The sequence below is a fragment of the Mauremys mutica genome, chromosome 1, assembly GCF_020497125.1.
Source record: "Mauremys mutica isolate MM-2020 ecotype Southern chromosome 1, ASM2049712v1, whole genome shotgun sequence".
NCBI lineage: Eukaryota > Metazoa > Chordata > Testudines > Geoemydidae > Mauremys > Mauremys mutica.
This window is the reverse complement of record NC_059072.1, coordinates 353590102-353604317: the sequence shown is the minus strand read 5'-3', so window position 1 is coordinate 353604317 and position 14216 is coordinate 353590102. Positions and strand designations below refer to the sequence as shown.

The window sequence follows — 14216 nt, the reverse complement described above, 5'->3', positions numbered from 1 at the left end:
AAAACTTCTCTAATAGGTGGACTGCATTTTCAGGCTTTTGATTAGTAAAGTTGTGGCAGTTTTTAATTCACTCCAAGTGCTTCTGTACCACAGTAGAACATTTGATACGAACACAAACTGTTCAATGTCCTAAGACCTCTGCAGTAACTAAACAAAATGTACTGCAGATTTTTCATTCTCTCATTTCTACTTCTGTGAAAAGTACAAGGTAATTCTTAACTCTGATACTCCTTGCTTTAGGTACAAAGCCATGTCATTAAATACTTCAATGCAATTCAGTTTTAAAAAGAATTATGAAAAAATATTAACAAGGAGTATAGTTTATTAATGTTTATTTGAAACTTTTAAAACAAAGTAATTAAGATCTAGAGTAAGTTTTATTGCATATCATTCATTTATATAGAATGGAATAAGCCGAAAGTTAAAGAGAGCCTTTAGAACTATGTGAAAAGTTTCCGCAGAGGTAAAAATACAAAAAAAATACAAATTATCAAGAACAACAAGGTATCTACTTAAACATTCCCTCCACCTGCAGATGCCAAAAGAATTGTTAATATCACAGAGGAGCAGCTTACAAAATTAAATTTTGTAAATTATCTGATCTCATGCTTCAGGGTAAAACCTATTTCCTGTACTCATCTGATAGGATATTTCACCCAATAAATGGCATTGCACCTCCTAGAATCAGGCCTTGGGCACTGTGCCTATGCCATCAATTCACACTGAAGTCAATAGAAGTTGATGATGCTAGCACCTCACAGGATTCAGCCCCAAATGTATTACAGGAGTAGGCTTTACCTTCTTCTGAAGGATCAGCTATTAGTCACCGCCCCAATTTAGATGCTATTCTTGATGATCTACTGATCTCTTTCAGTGTGGCAAGTCTTACACTCCTAAATTTGGAGAAAAACAAACCACTGGTTTTTAACAATCTTGAGTTAGCAACAACCCCCCCCCCCCCCCACGATGATACATGCCAGCTCCAGCAGAGAGGACATTTTTATAGCATAGTTTAAGCCTCTAAAAATATACAAGACTTTGGCAGCACTTGATAGGAGTGGCAGTAGACCTCGTTCTAACAAGTTTCATTCAACAGTTACGCTGTTAAACTATTTGAGACTAGTAAAAGTTGTTTCAATAGAAACAGCTAGTGCACATCAGGATGAAGGATCTTTCTGTTCACCTGACTAGTGTATGAAGAGGGTAGAGAGTCTAACTACCTGTACTTCTGAACAGCCCATCACCACAATACCTAGGCTGCAAGATTAAGAATCACTACAAATTACATCCGAAGTAGAATTAAATCCTTTACACTCCCCTTGTTAACCACTATTTAACATCCTTTTAACCTTTCTCCTTTTAAAGAATGTAATGTTACCTTAAACATGGGACTAATAGCTAAATTCAAAAATATGGGTGCAGAAGTGGAAGTTATTGTGAGTGATCACTAAGAAATGGTTAGATCCAGGGTTGTCAGGACCTCTGTGTTATATTTATGACTGTCATTAACTCACTGTAAGACTATGGGCCAATCACGCAACTCCTCTCTGCTATGGTTTCCCCATATGCAAAACTTGTGATAATGGTACTTTCCATCTGCAAAAAGCATTGCCATTTTTTTTTTTTAAGAGAAAAGATGGTAGAGAAATACAAAACACTACTTTGCATACTCTGCTTCATTCTGTACCATCATTTTCTACGTGGATTTTGTGCCATCATTTCAAATTCCAACTAAATTCATCCGTGGCCTAAGCGGAGGCAACACGCACACTCTTTGGTTTGGAAGTGAACCTGAGCAAGTAACGTGCACACCCAAACATATTGCCTTTCCATAAGCCCCCTACTTTTCCATTAGTCTCTGTCACTGTTACCAACACTGTCCTCCCCAGTGCCCAAACCCTGTCTCTGGCCCCTCATATCTGGGTCCTGACCAAATTTTGCTACTTTACAACATCTCCACATACAGCCTGTGCACTCATGTGATTACAGCTAACCTCCCCTTCTCCAAATCTGCACAGCTATAATCTCTCCCCATCCAGGTCATCCAGAACCCCACTGCCAAGACCACATTCCTCTGTGACTGCTATAATCATCTCCTTACCGTGGACACCTCCTTTTCTACCATATAAACGTTCAAGCTTATTCTCCCCACCTTCAAAATTGTCCTTAACTCCAGCCCATCATCTCCCCCTCTGTCACTATGCTCCTGCCAAGATGCTTTCCTAGCCACTTCCTTTCTTTCATCCCTCCTCCTACATCTCAAACAGCCTCATAATTAACATTGGCCAATCTTTCTCTCTCTTGGGGCACATCTACACTACAGCAGTACAGCTGCATCTCCATAGTGTAGACAATTCCTGTGTCGATGGAAGGTTTTTCCATTGATGTAGGTAATCCACCTCCTTAAGGAGCAACAGCTAGGTTGACAGAAGAACTTAACTGCATCTACCCTGGGAATTAGGTCAGCTTAGTGACATAGCCAGGTTGCTCTAAACGTTAAGTGTTGACCAGGCCTTCGCTCTCAAATTATACACTTAGACTTGTTTATAAAGATCACTACCTGTTTGCTCTGTATTGTGCCATCCCAGATGGCAGATTGTCACTTCCCAGGAGCAAGGACTTACGCACCTGGCAGAGTTCACCTACTGCCCAGCTTCATGTAGACTCCTGCTGGGTAATAATATTTGAGCTAAACTTGCACCGAGTTAGCACCAGTTAAACGAGCATTTCTTCATTCACAAATAACAAACAGCTTCAGAGAAGACTCATAGTTGAAAACGAAGAGATGTCCTGAAATATTTATCTTCACCAGGCTCTGTTCATGAGAGAAGGATGTTGAGGGATCTTAACAATAGAGTGTATTCAATTAGACAAGTAAGTTAAAGGAAAAGGCAGCAGGTAGGCCCCAGTTTCAAACCATGACTATTTCAAGTCATCATTGTCAGTTGGGTAGAAGGAACACTAGCTCCCACTTAGACAATGTGCATCAGTTAATAGAATCTCTCTGAGTAGGAGTCAAATCAGCTGCCTATGCCAAGCTAAGGAGATGCTCTTTACTGTAAATAGCCATTCAGCTGTCTAATTCTCTTCATATAGACAGACAGATGGTCTGACAAGTTAGGTCCAGACACATCTCATAAGCATTTGTGAACACCCTGCTTTGAAACTGAATTTCCAACAAAAACACACAAGAAACATCAAAATTATTAGCATAAAGTCACCCTCCAGGGAAACTATTCAATCTGCTGAAATACATCTCAAGTTAACGTGTTAGAATTCCCATCCCATGCCTGAGGCCAATGTCCCAAATGTTCCCTCGCACACAACCGGCACCCTTGCCTCTCCTGCCAATCCCCACCCAACCCACAATGGGCACCTTCACCTCCTCTGTCAATCCTTACCACCACCACACAACTGGCACCCACGCCTCCTCTGCCAATCCCCCCCGCAAGATAAGTATAAAATTAAAGAAACCAAACGTAAACTAACTTTAATAAGTGTGTATGTGTGTTGTAAAGAAGGCCCCAACCAGCAAGTTAAAGAAGGCTGTAAAAATAAAAAGTAGTATTACTTGTAGTGTGAGAAGGTTGTATGGTTTCAAAAGTAACTAATAAAATAAAGAGCTACAGTAACAAAACAAAAACTGTCTTAAAAGAAACAAGCCCAAACCTTCCCTCTGTTCTGCTGGAGGATGAGGGGCGTGGAGAAGAGAAGAAAGGAAGGAAAGGCCTTGTGCAGAAAGGAGGCTGCAAATCTTATCTGGATTAAGATTGGAAATAAGGATGAACTGTCTCAAATTGGTTTTTAGTTGAAGTCAGTAATGGGTTATGACATCACTTGTTTGTTAAATGGTATAAAAAGTAAACTCTTAAAGGGGTTCACTGCTAAAAGCTGCCTGACCACTTTGGAGCCCATGCGTCTAAGCACCCCTAGGTTTAACCCATTTGTAAATATCTTGATTAAATGCTTATAAATGTTTTGTTACTCTTTGGATGTAGTAACTTGCTTATTAGTTAGGCTTTTTAGGCATGTTTGGAGCAATGGTATAAATACCATTTGGCCTTTGGATTTAATAAAGAAATTGACGGTTAAATTAGTGTTTGGTGGTTTCCCATATCAATATTAATAATTTCAAATATTATTACCACCACCACCACGTCCCCACCTCGCAACGGATGCCCTCATCTTTTCTACCAATCCCCACCCACCCACCTACCCACCCGGCCCCCTCACCTCCTCTGCCGATCCCCCCCCGCACCCACCCACGGGCGCCCTCACCTCCTCTGCCGATCCCCCCGCACCCCACCCCCCCGCTCCCTCGCCCGATCTGCCGATCCCCCCGCACCGACCCACGGGCCCCCTCTGCTGACCCCACCCTCCCACCGGCCCCCTCGCCTCCTCCGTTGATCCCCCTCCCTCTACCCACCCACCGCACCCCGTCACGGGCCCCTCGCCTCCTCTGTCGATCCTCCTCCCTCCACCCCGCCCGCGCCCCCTCTGCCGACCCCCTCACCCCGCCACGGGCCCCCTCCATCCCCCGACCCCGCCACGGGCCCCCTCCATCCCCCCACGGGCCCCCTCCATCCCCCCACCCACGCGGCAACGGGCCCCCCCACCCACGCGGCAACGGGCCCCCTCCATCCCCCCACCCCCCCACGGGCCCCCTCCATCCCCCCACCCACGCGGCAACGGGCCCCCTCTGCCGATCGGCCCGATCCCCAGCGCCCCCGTGGTAAAATCCGCAGCTCCCCTCCCCCACCTACCCCATGCGCATCTTGGAGCCGGACTGGCCGCCCCCGCCGGGCACGGCGGGCCTGGGGGGCAGGCGGCCCAGGTGCAGGTGCTTCTCCAGGGTCGACATGACGGGAGGAGGCCGACACACAAGGGCAGGTCTCGCCCCAACTGAGCCAGCAGCAACTGCACCCACCCCCCCGCCGGAAGTACCCCCTGCCGCGCCGCGCTGCACCACGGGAAATAGAGTCCGCCCCCGCTACGACTCACTGGCGGGGGAGCGTCTCTGCCGGAAGTGCCTCCCCCTCGCGCAATCTTCCCGCGCCGGAAGCGGAGCCGCAGCGCCCCCCTGGGAATTGTAGTTCACCTCGCCGGGCTGTGGGTGGCTTTCCCGCCGTGTCCCAGGGCGCCCCGCGGCGGGCTGAGGCGGCGGCGGTTGCCGGGCAGCGGCGGTGGCTGAGAGCCGGGCCTGGCGCGGGGGAGCGGCTGGGGGATGAAGCAGAAGAGGCCGAAGGGCCCCGCTCCCAGGGTGGGAGGCGGCGCCCGCAAGAGGAGAGGTGAGCGCCCGGCGCGGGGGCCCGTACCCTGGGGGCGCGGTAGATACCCTGGCTGGGCGGGGGGGTGGTACCCGGGGGGGGGACACGGTAGATACCCTGGCTGGGCGGGGGTGGGGGGTACCCGGGGGGGGGACACGGTAGATACCCTGGCTGGGCGGGGGTGGGGGGTACCCGGGGGGGGGCACAGGTTAATACCCTGGCTGGGCGGGGGTGGGGGGTTCCCGGGGGGGGGACACGGTAGATACCCTGGCTGGGCGGGGGTGGGGGGTACCCGGGGGGGGGACACGGTAGATACCCTGGCTGGGCGGGGGTGGGGGGTACCCGGGGGGGGGACACGGTAGATACCCTGGCTGGGCGGGGGGGGGGTACCCGGGGTGGGAGGACACGGTAGATACCCTGGCTGGGGGAGGCGGGGACGGTACCGGTACCGGGGGGACACGGTGGATACCCTGGCTGGGCAGGGGGTGGGTGGTACCAGGGGGCAGGATATGGTGGATACCCTGGCTGGGCGGGAGTGGGTGGTACCGGGGGGGGGAACACGTAGATACCCTGGCTGGGGAGGGGCGGAGGCGGTACTGGGGGGACACAGTAGATACCCTGGCTGGGTGGGGAGAGGGAGCAGTACCCCGGGGGGACATGGTAGATACCCTCAGCAGTTGGTGGCAGTAGGGTGTGCAGTGGTGGGTGCTGTGGGGCTCATAAGAGGCAGCAGATCCTGTGATGGGCATCTGAAGGAGTGGGTGGTAGCACTCTTCATAGCATGATTGGATAATGGGGTGGCAGTACCTTGTGCACCCTGTCGGGAGGTAGTAGTTACCTCTACTGGTGCAGTAGGTGCGTAGTGGCCATTGGGGATTATAATGTGGTGTGTCATGCCCTTGAGGTGCAACAGAGGGCTGGGAGCCCTGTATGAGTCTTGGTGATTACTTAAAGCCACTTAGGTAATAGGGAGTACCTTTGTTGAAGCAACAGGTACTCTAAGGGCACACTTAGGTCAAGACAGGCTCCATGCGTATGGTGGGTACCCTGGAGATGCAGAAGGGATGTGGAAGATGTCATTCCATCATCCAGGGTGGTCATTCCCTGAAGGATGGTGGGGAGCATTGCTGGGCAGTACTGGACAGACCAGTTGCAATCGCAGCACTTTCCAGCTTCACTGGTGCTAAAGATGGCTTTGCGCAGAGCAATCATAGTCTAAGTGGTGGTGTGAATGTTAATTGTTGCAACAAATTTTGTATGTGAACACCAGGTGTGTTACAGTCATGCCAAGAATCTGCAATGCACAAAGGTTGTAGGCTATAATGTTCTAAATATCTATAGGGTAACCTAAGTATAGCATAGAATGTTAGACGTATCTGCAGGGTAAACTCCAAGTATTTTTTTTTTTTAACTTTGTAAAGTGATCTGCCTCTCAAATATACTACTTGAATTTATATTTTCGAGAAATAATACTGTGTTATATCTCCACAGGTATCAGTGATATCTCCCCTTCTACAAGTTTACCACCTCTTGTTGAAGGCCAGTTGCGCTGCTTTCTCAAGTTAACAGTCAGTAAAATCTTATGGATGGTGTCTAAACCACCTACTTCTGTTCTCATCCGGGTGAGGTGGTGGGGGGAGACATCAGATGGGACGCTGTTTAATCCCAGGAATACTTCACAGACTGAGCAAAAAGCAGTGAAAACCACCACCCGCTATGCAATTCGCTGTGGGCCAAAACAGTTTGCCTCCTACCTGACAGGTACAATAGCTGTATCCTCTGTATTAATTTTGCAGTAGAAATTGTTTGTATTATGGCATCAGTTCAGTAGACTTCAGCAGGAATTGGGAAGTGCATCAATAAGTAATAACTTAATTTTATTTTTACTGAATCTAAAAGATGGTTTTATGTAGTGTCTCATGTTTGATATTTCAAAGGGTATTGCATGTTTATAACCCTCAGGAGAATCATCAAAATAAAAAACTATCCCATACTACTAGATGTTCTTAAATATCCTTGTAGACTGATCATGGCAAAAGTATTCAAGAGACAGAGTGAGCGCTCTGTGTCTTCTAGCCAAAGAATTGTCACAATAAGCATCTTGTGTTTTTTGCAGCTGAAATGTCATGAAGACAAAACAATCCTGTCAAGAACCCTTTAAAAAAGCCAAAAACTTTAAGGCCCAATCCTCCAGCAAGCTCTGTATCACCTTAGACTTGTAGGAACCTTACTGCAGGATTGTTTGTTTACATTTGCAGGAGATAATGCTGCCCGCTTTTTGTTTACAATGTCAGTGGAAAGTGAGAGCAGTTGCATGACACTGTTATAGCTAGCGTCGCAAGATATGATGATGATGTTCGTCCATCGTTTTCGAAGAAGACCTTGACATCTAGCAGGTTGTAAGCTGTCCACAGTGTGTCCGCAGGTGGCTGGCAAGGCCAATACGGGCACGGAATGTTCTGCCACATGTCGGACAGACATGCGTGGGCAGCACTGTTACAGCATTTGCAGCTCTGGCTTTACGGAGTGCTCGCTTCTCTTGTGCTATGGTTATCCTTCTGGTTTCAGATGTCTGGCAGCCTTGGTGGATCAGCGTACGCCATGTCGATCGATCTTGTGCCAAGGTTTCCCAGGAGGTAATGTCGATATCCAGGGACTTAAGAGAGGCTTTCAGCGTGTCTTTGTATCGCTTCTTTTGTCCCCCATGCGATCGCTTTCCTTGAGATAGCTCACCATAGAAGAGCTGTTTGGGGATGCAGCGGTCTGGCATCCTTACAGCATGGCCTGCCCAGCGTGTCTGGGCTTTTATGAGCAGAGTATAAACTGACGGCAGGCCTGCTCTGGAAAGGACTTCTGTATCTGGCACCTTATCCTGCCACCGGATCCTCAGAAGTCTGCGGAGGTAAGTCATATGGAAGTGGTTCAGCTGCCTAGCGTGCCTCCTGTATACAGTCCAAGTCTCACTGGCATACATCAGGGTAGTTAGTACTACTGCTCGGTAGACTTTAAGCTTTGTAGCAAGGCTTATTCCACGGCGGTCCCACACGTTGGTCAGCAGTCTGCCAAATGCAGAACTTGCCTTGGCAATTCTGCAATTGACCTCGATGTCAATTGTCACTGCGCGAGAAAGGGTGCTGCCAAGGTATGTAAATTGGTCCACTGCTTGCAGCTTTTGTCCCTTCACTGTGATGGTGGGCTCTTGGTGTTGGGCTTTCGGAGCTGGCTGGTGCAACACTTCGGTTTTCTTTATGTTGATGAGGAGGCCGAAGTTGTCACATGCTGCTGCGAATTTATCCATGCTAGCTTGCATTTCCTGCTCTGATCCAGCATTCAGGGCACAGTCGTCAGCAAAAAGGAGGTCTCGTAGCACAGTCTCCTTTATTTTGGTGACAGCCTGGAGTCTTCGCAGGTTGAACAGTTTCCCATCAGTCCTGTATCTCAGGCTGATTCCCAAGGAACTGTTCTGAAAGGCGTCTGACAGCATGGCTGAAAACATTATGCTGAACAGGGTCGGTGCCAACACACACCCTTGCTTGACGCCGTTTGTGACGGGAAAGGCCTCTGAAGCTTCTCCGTCGTCCAGAACACGAGCCGTCATGCCGTCGTGGAACTGATGTACCATCAGGATAAATCTGTCAGGGCACCCAAACTTCGACATGATGCGCCACAGACCTTCGCGACTGACAGTGTCAAAAGCCTTGGTAAGATCCACGAAGATGGTATACAATTCGCGATTCTGCTCTTGACACTTCTCTTGGAGCTGTCGGACTGCAAAGATCATGTCCACAGTGCCACGCTCTTTGCGGAAGCCGCACTGTGTCTCGGGTAGTAGACCCTGTTCCAGGTGGTCAATCAGGCGATTCAGCAACACTCGTGCAAGGATCTTACCTGCGCTAGAAAGCAGTGATATTCCTCTATGATTATCACAAACTTTTCGATTTCCTTTCCTCTTATAGAGGTGTACGATGGACGTGTCTTTCAATTCCTGAGGAATGGACCCTTGATTCCAGAAGGACTGGAACAGCTGAGTGAGTTTGTCAACAAGCATTGCACCACCATCCTTATAGATTTCCGCTGGAATCGCATCAGATCCTGAAGCCTTGCCACTGGACAGCTGGCTGATGGCCTGTAGGGTTTCAGTCTCTGATGGTGGAACATCCAGGCTGTAGTTGATATCCGTCTGGGGCTTTCTGTCAATCGCCTCGTTATTGATGGAAGATGGACGGTTCAGTACGGATTGGAAATGCTCAGCCCAACGCTGTAGAATCAGAGTCTTCTCAGTAATGAGAGTTACACCATCTAAGTCCAGTAGAGGGGAACTCCCTGAAGGCCGAGGTCCGTACAAGGATCTAAGGGCTTCGTAGAACTGTTTGGCATCGTTTCTATCAGCAAATTTCTGGATTTCATCTGCTTTGGCACTCAACCAGGAGTCCTGCATCTTGCGAAGCTTACTCTGTACGGTCCTGCGAATGTTGTTAAAGGCATTTTTCTTAGCTGTTGACAACGGGTCATTCTGATGAGCACGGTGAAGGCAGTGCTTTTTAGCAAGTAAAGCCTTGATCTCTTCGTCGTTTTCATCAAACCAGTCTTGCTGTTTCCTGTGTGAGGGTCCAAGAACCTTTAGTGCAGAAAAGTGCACAATATTACGAAAGCGTTCCCAGTTCCTCTCAACATGTTCCTCTAATTGCAGCTCTGAGAGTTGGTTGCCAAGATCTTCTACTAGTAAAGCTGCTGTGTTGGGGTTCCTCAGTTTACTGACGTTGATCTTTTTCATCACAGCTTTGTTTCCCTGCGGACGTCTCTTTGGCTTGATGTGAAGGCTTAAATAGAGATAAGTCTATGATCAGTCCAACAGTCAGCACTCGGCATGGCCTTGGTCACCCTTACATCCTGTCTGTCTTTCCTCCGCACGATGACATAATCAGTGAGATGCCAGTGCTTGGAGCGTGGATGCATCCAGGACGTCTTTTTGCGAGTGAGCAGACGGAAGATGGTATTGGTGATGATCAGATCATGAGCCGCACATGTCTTCAATAGTAGTAGGCCATTGCTGTTGCATTTGCCGATTCCATTTTTTCCAATGACGCCATCCCAGGTAGAGTGATCGGATCCTACTCTCGCATTAAAATCGCCAAGTAGAATCAGCCTGTCGGTGTACTTCACGGATGAAAGTAGGGCATCAAGATCTTCATAAAACTTGTCCTTTACTTCATCCGGATTCGTCATTGTGGGTGCGTAAGCACTGATTAGCATAACTCGCTTTCCTCTCGGTAGTGGGAGATGCAGTGTCATGAGTCGATCGTTCACACCCGTGGGAAAACTGGCAAGTTTGCAGACAAGATGATTCTTAACCGCAAAACCAATTCCAGATTCACGACGTTTGTCACTGCTGCGTCCACACCAGAAGAATGTGTAACTGTGGGAATATCTTGCTAACTTGGCAGATGGTAGTGTGAGAAGCTGAGGTGTTTAGGCTTCAAGGACGGGCTAATTAGGCTGTGAGCTGTGTAGTGAGATGCTGGCCTTGGGCTGGTTCTCATCTGCCAGTAGGCAGTAAACAGGATAATAAATCAGAAAGTTGTACAGGATGACAGTTATCCAATGAAGTTATAGCTGTGCCTGTGTGTACCTTATTGACCAATTAGCAATTGCTTGATTGCCTGCCATAATTGTATATAAGAGTATGCTGGAGAGAAATAAATGACTTTGCTACCAATCACATTGACTGCTGAGCTTTGTCCGTGCCCGCCTGAGAGGCACCGAGACGCAACAAATGGTGACCCCGACGTGATTCGAATCGAATGATGATAGTGTCGGTGGCCTAGTGTCGGTGGCCTGTTCCAGGCGGAGGAGCTGCGGTGGGGAGTGCTGGAGAAGCCCCCGGGCGTCCGAAAGGAGAGGCGCACCTGGGCTCAGAGGTGAGCGGCTATAAGCTGCTGGGCGTCCGAAAAGAGAGGCGCGCCTGAGCCCAGAGGAGAGCGGCTATAAGTCGCGGCGGAGAGTGCTGGAGAAGCCCCCAGGCGTCCGAAAGGAGAGGCGCACCTGGGCTCAGAGGTGAGCAGCTATAAGCTGCTGGGCGTCTGAAAAGAGAGGCGCGCCTGAGCCCAGAGGAAAGCGGCTAATATGAGTACCGCTGTATCAGCTGAAGAAAAGATAACACAGAAGCCTTTATTGCACATTATGAACCGACAGGGGGAAAGAATCTCCCCTGCTGCACTACCTCACTTATTAAGGAAAGAGGGGGAGCTGGAGAGGCTCCTCCTGACCGCCCTTCGGGCACAGGACGAGGAGGTGCTCCGCTGGAAGCGAGCCCTGGACGGGAAGACGTTGGAGTGCACGGCGCAGGCAGAGGCTCGTGCCGTGGCCCCGGAGGTCGTTCGGACCTACAAGCAAGTAAGTTGTTTTGGCAGGAACCTGGAGAAGGCATCCTACGCTGGCTGGTCTGAGCCAGGGACAGTGCCGAGAAAATCGTTATGCCTCTCCGGTATGAGCAGCAACAGCTGGGTGTTCTGACACAGGATTTACAGTTTAAAAGAAGCCAAGCAGGGAAAGTAAAAGAACAGAATGAGTTAATCGAAGACAGCTCATTCTTTTTTTTTCGCCCCGGTCAAGGACACGCCACTCAGCTAACGGAATGTGTTAGCTGTTTCTTCTCACAGGTATGGAAGAGCTGCCCAAAGATCCTAGCAGCCCCCCCCCCACTCCTTGGAACCAGGAGACTGACTGCCTGGACCCATGATTTTTACTGCAAAAAGACCACTTCACATCAAGAGAATTTTTCTACTGATGATTGGCCTATATATATACTTTTTTTTTAGCTTCATTGTGCTTTTAAACAGCAGGAAAAAAGGACAAGGTGACGTGCTAGCTAACCTCTCCCTTGTCCGCTGCAGCCCCCATTATGTTATTGGATTTTTTTTTTTTTTGAAAGAAGCAAAATCACTATAGGATAATGTCCTGATAATTTCCCCCGTAGAAGCTGAACCACGACGGTGGTGGAACAGAAGAAAAAACATTCACATCATTGATATTGCCAAAGTCCAGAAATTCCTGACTAAAAGGACATTGAGAACTGACCCTGGTGAAGAAACAAAGAATTGTACACTGGCAGGAAGAAATTTGGGACTCCTGCTGAGACGTGTGATATTAATTGGATTTTGGGATTTATTCTACAGGCTGCGCCCTGTGTTTTGGATAAAATGTTTAGCATGTATTGCCCTCCCTGATTGGATTGTAAATGATATTGCCCTTATTTAGTTTTTTCTTGTTGGAGCTCCGCTGATGGCCATTCAGAGTGATTTTAAGCACCAAGATGGCCCACTGCCCTTACAGATACATTAGGAGTACCATCTGATTTGGGGCTGTAGAGATATACCTGGACACTGTCTGGGTGGAAGTGTGAATATTTGCAGTGCTCTTCCCCAGCATGTGGACCAGTTGGGGGGTGAGGGCTCTCACATCCCGAATCCTGCCGGGTTCATGGGGAGGATAATGTGGAACTAATTACCCCAGCTTCCTAGAGTTTCATTGTTTTTTGTTCTTAAAGTTTGAGAAAACTCAGCCAAAAGGTTTGTTGAGTATTCTCAAAGGGGGGAGTTGTAGGTTACTAGGCATAAATTTAGGTAATTTGGAAGAATGGCTTTGAATTTATGTGACCCCAAGTACCTTTATGTAAAGTGCTTTTGTTAGCCTTATCTGATTTTTGTAATTTCTTGTGTTATGTGCTGACTAGTGGCAGTTGCAAGGCTGTTTGATACTAGATGTAGCCAATATTAAATGAGATAGGCGGAAAGCAGATGCTGTAATTAAAGTTATATGCATGAGAATGTAGCCCCCACGGTGGGAAAGTACAGATAATTGTTTATAGAATACCAGAAGGATGGGGGCTAGTTAAAAGGTACACCCTCCTAGCTAAATTGGTAGTAAAATAAGTTGGTATCCTTGAAAGGAACGGTTTAGCAAGAGGAAATAAGGATCGGGCCTAGGCGGGCAGGCAATAGACAGAGAACTTGGAAAGAAAAAAAGGATCGGGCCCAGGCGGGCAGGCAATAAATAAAGAGATTACAAAACTGGTTGGAAACTTGTGAGGGTGTAGTGGAACGAACAGGTAATTGAGCACAAGCTTGGGAATTTCAAATATTCAGGGGGATACTTAAAATGGTGATTTAAGTTGAGTAAAAAGTTAATTCTGTGGTTGCTAGAGGGAACAGCAGTTGAATTTTGTAAAGATGTTAAGAGAAAGTTTTTGATGTTTTTAAAATGTTTGTAAATAAATTTTAGGCAAAGAAATTAGTTTGTAATTGTTTGGTTATAAATAATTTTGTTGTATTAGCTGAAGAGTGTATATAGTGCTATGTAATTGAAATTGTATTAGGCTTAAGGGCATATAAGTGGTGATGTTTTTCTTCAGTGTTTAAAAGTAGAAGTTAAAAGTAAAAAATTTTAAGCTGTTAATAGCTTTGAATTTAGAAGCAAGCCAGGATGCAATTGTATTACTGTAAATGATTTAACTGATGAAGTAATTCCCCTGTTTTGCCTGAAATTAATAAGGGTATTTGTGTATTCTATGTAATGATTGATTGCCCAGTAGGGGTAGACCTGTTTTTGTTTTTTAGATAATTAAAGTATATTGATGCTAGCTGCATAGCATTTATATACCATGCATTTACTGGCACAGTACAATTTATGTTTTGTGTTCTATGTTTTGTCTTGTGGTGTTTGTTTTCTGGCCAGAATTGTTGTTGTGTTGTTTTAGGGAAGATTTTTATGTAGTTTATGGTGTGTTTTCTCTAGGACCCCCCCCTCCCCCCTCAGTGTCAGTTTGATCACCTGACATATGAGGGGTGAATTGGTAACAGAAATTTGTTACAGTTTGGTGTGCAATAGAGAAGGGGGGAACCCTGCAGAATTTACATCATTTATTTGTTTTATTTTGGTGTTTTATGTTTT

General features: G+C 47.5%; 2 protein-coding genes across 2 annotated transcripts in view; one reads left to right on the top strand and one right to left on the bottom strand.

Annotated features, from left to right (window-relative positions):
- PPME1 (protein phosphatase methylesterase 1) overlaps positions 1–4934 on the bottom strand; it is a 40542-nt gene extending 35608 nt beyond the window's left edge. Inside the window, exon 1 of the mRNA XM_045022226.1 lies at positions 4764–4934. Coding sequence (XP_044878161.1) covers positions 4764–4861 — 98 coding nt within the window. The 5' untranslated portion in view covers positions 4862–4934. The remainder of the gene's footprint in view (positions 1–4763) is intronic.
- A 232-nt stretch (positions 4935–5166) lies between these two features.
- Positions 5167–14216, top strand: part of C2CD3 (C2 domain containing 3 centriole elongation regulator) — a 90316-nt gene continuing 81266 nt past the window's right edge. The window contains exons 1-2 of the mRNA XM_045022215.1: positions 5167–5288; positions 6759–7028. Coding sequence (XP_044878150.1) covers positions 5225–5288; positions 6759–7028 — 334 coding nt within the window. The 5' untranslated portion in view covers positions 5167–5224. The remainder of the gene's footprint in view (positions 5289–6758; positions 7029–14216) is intronic.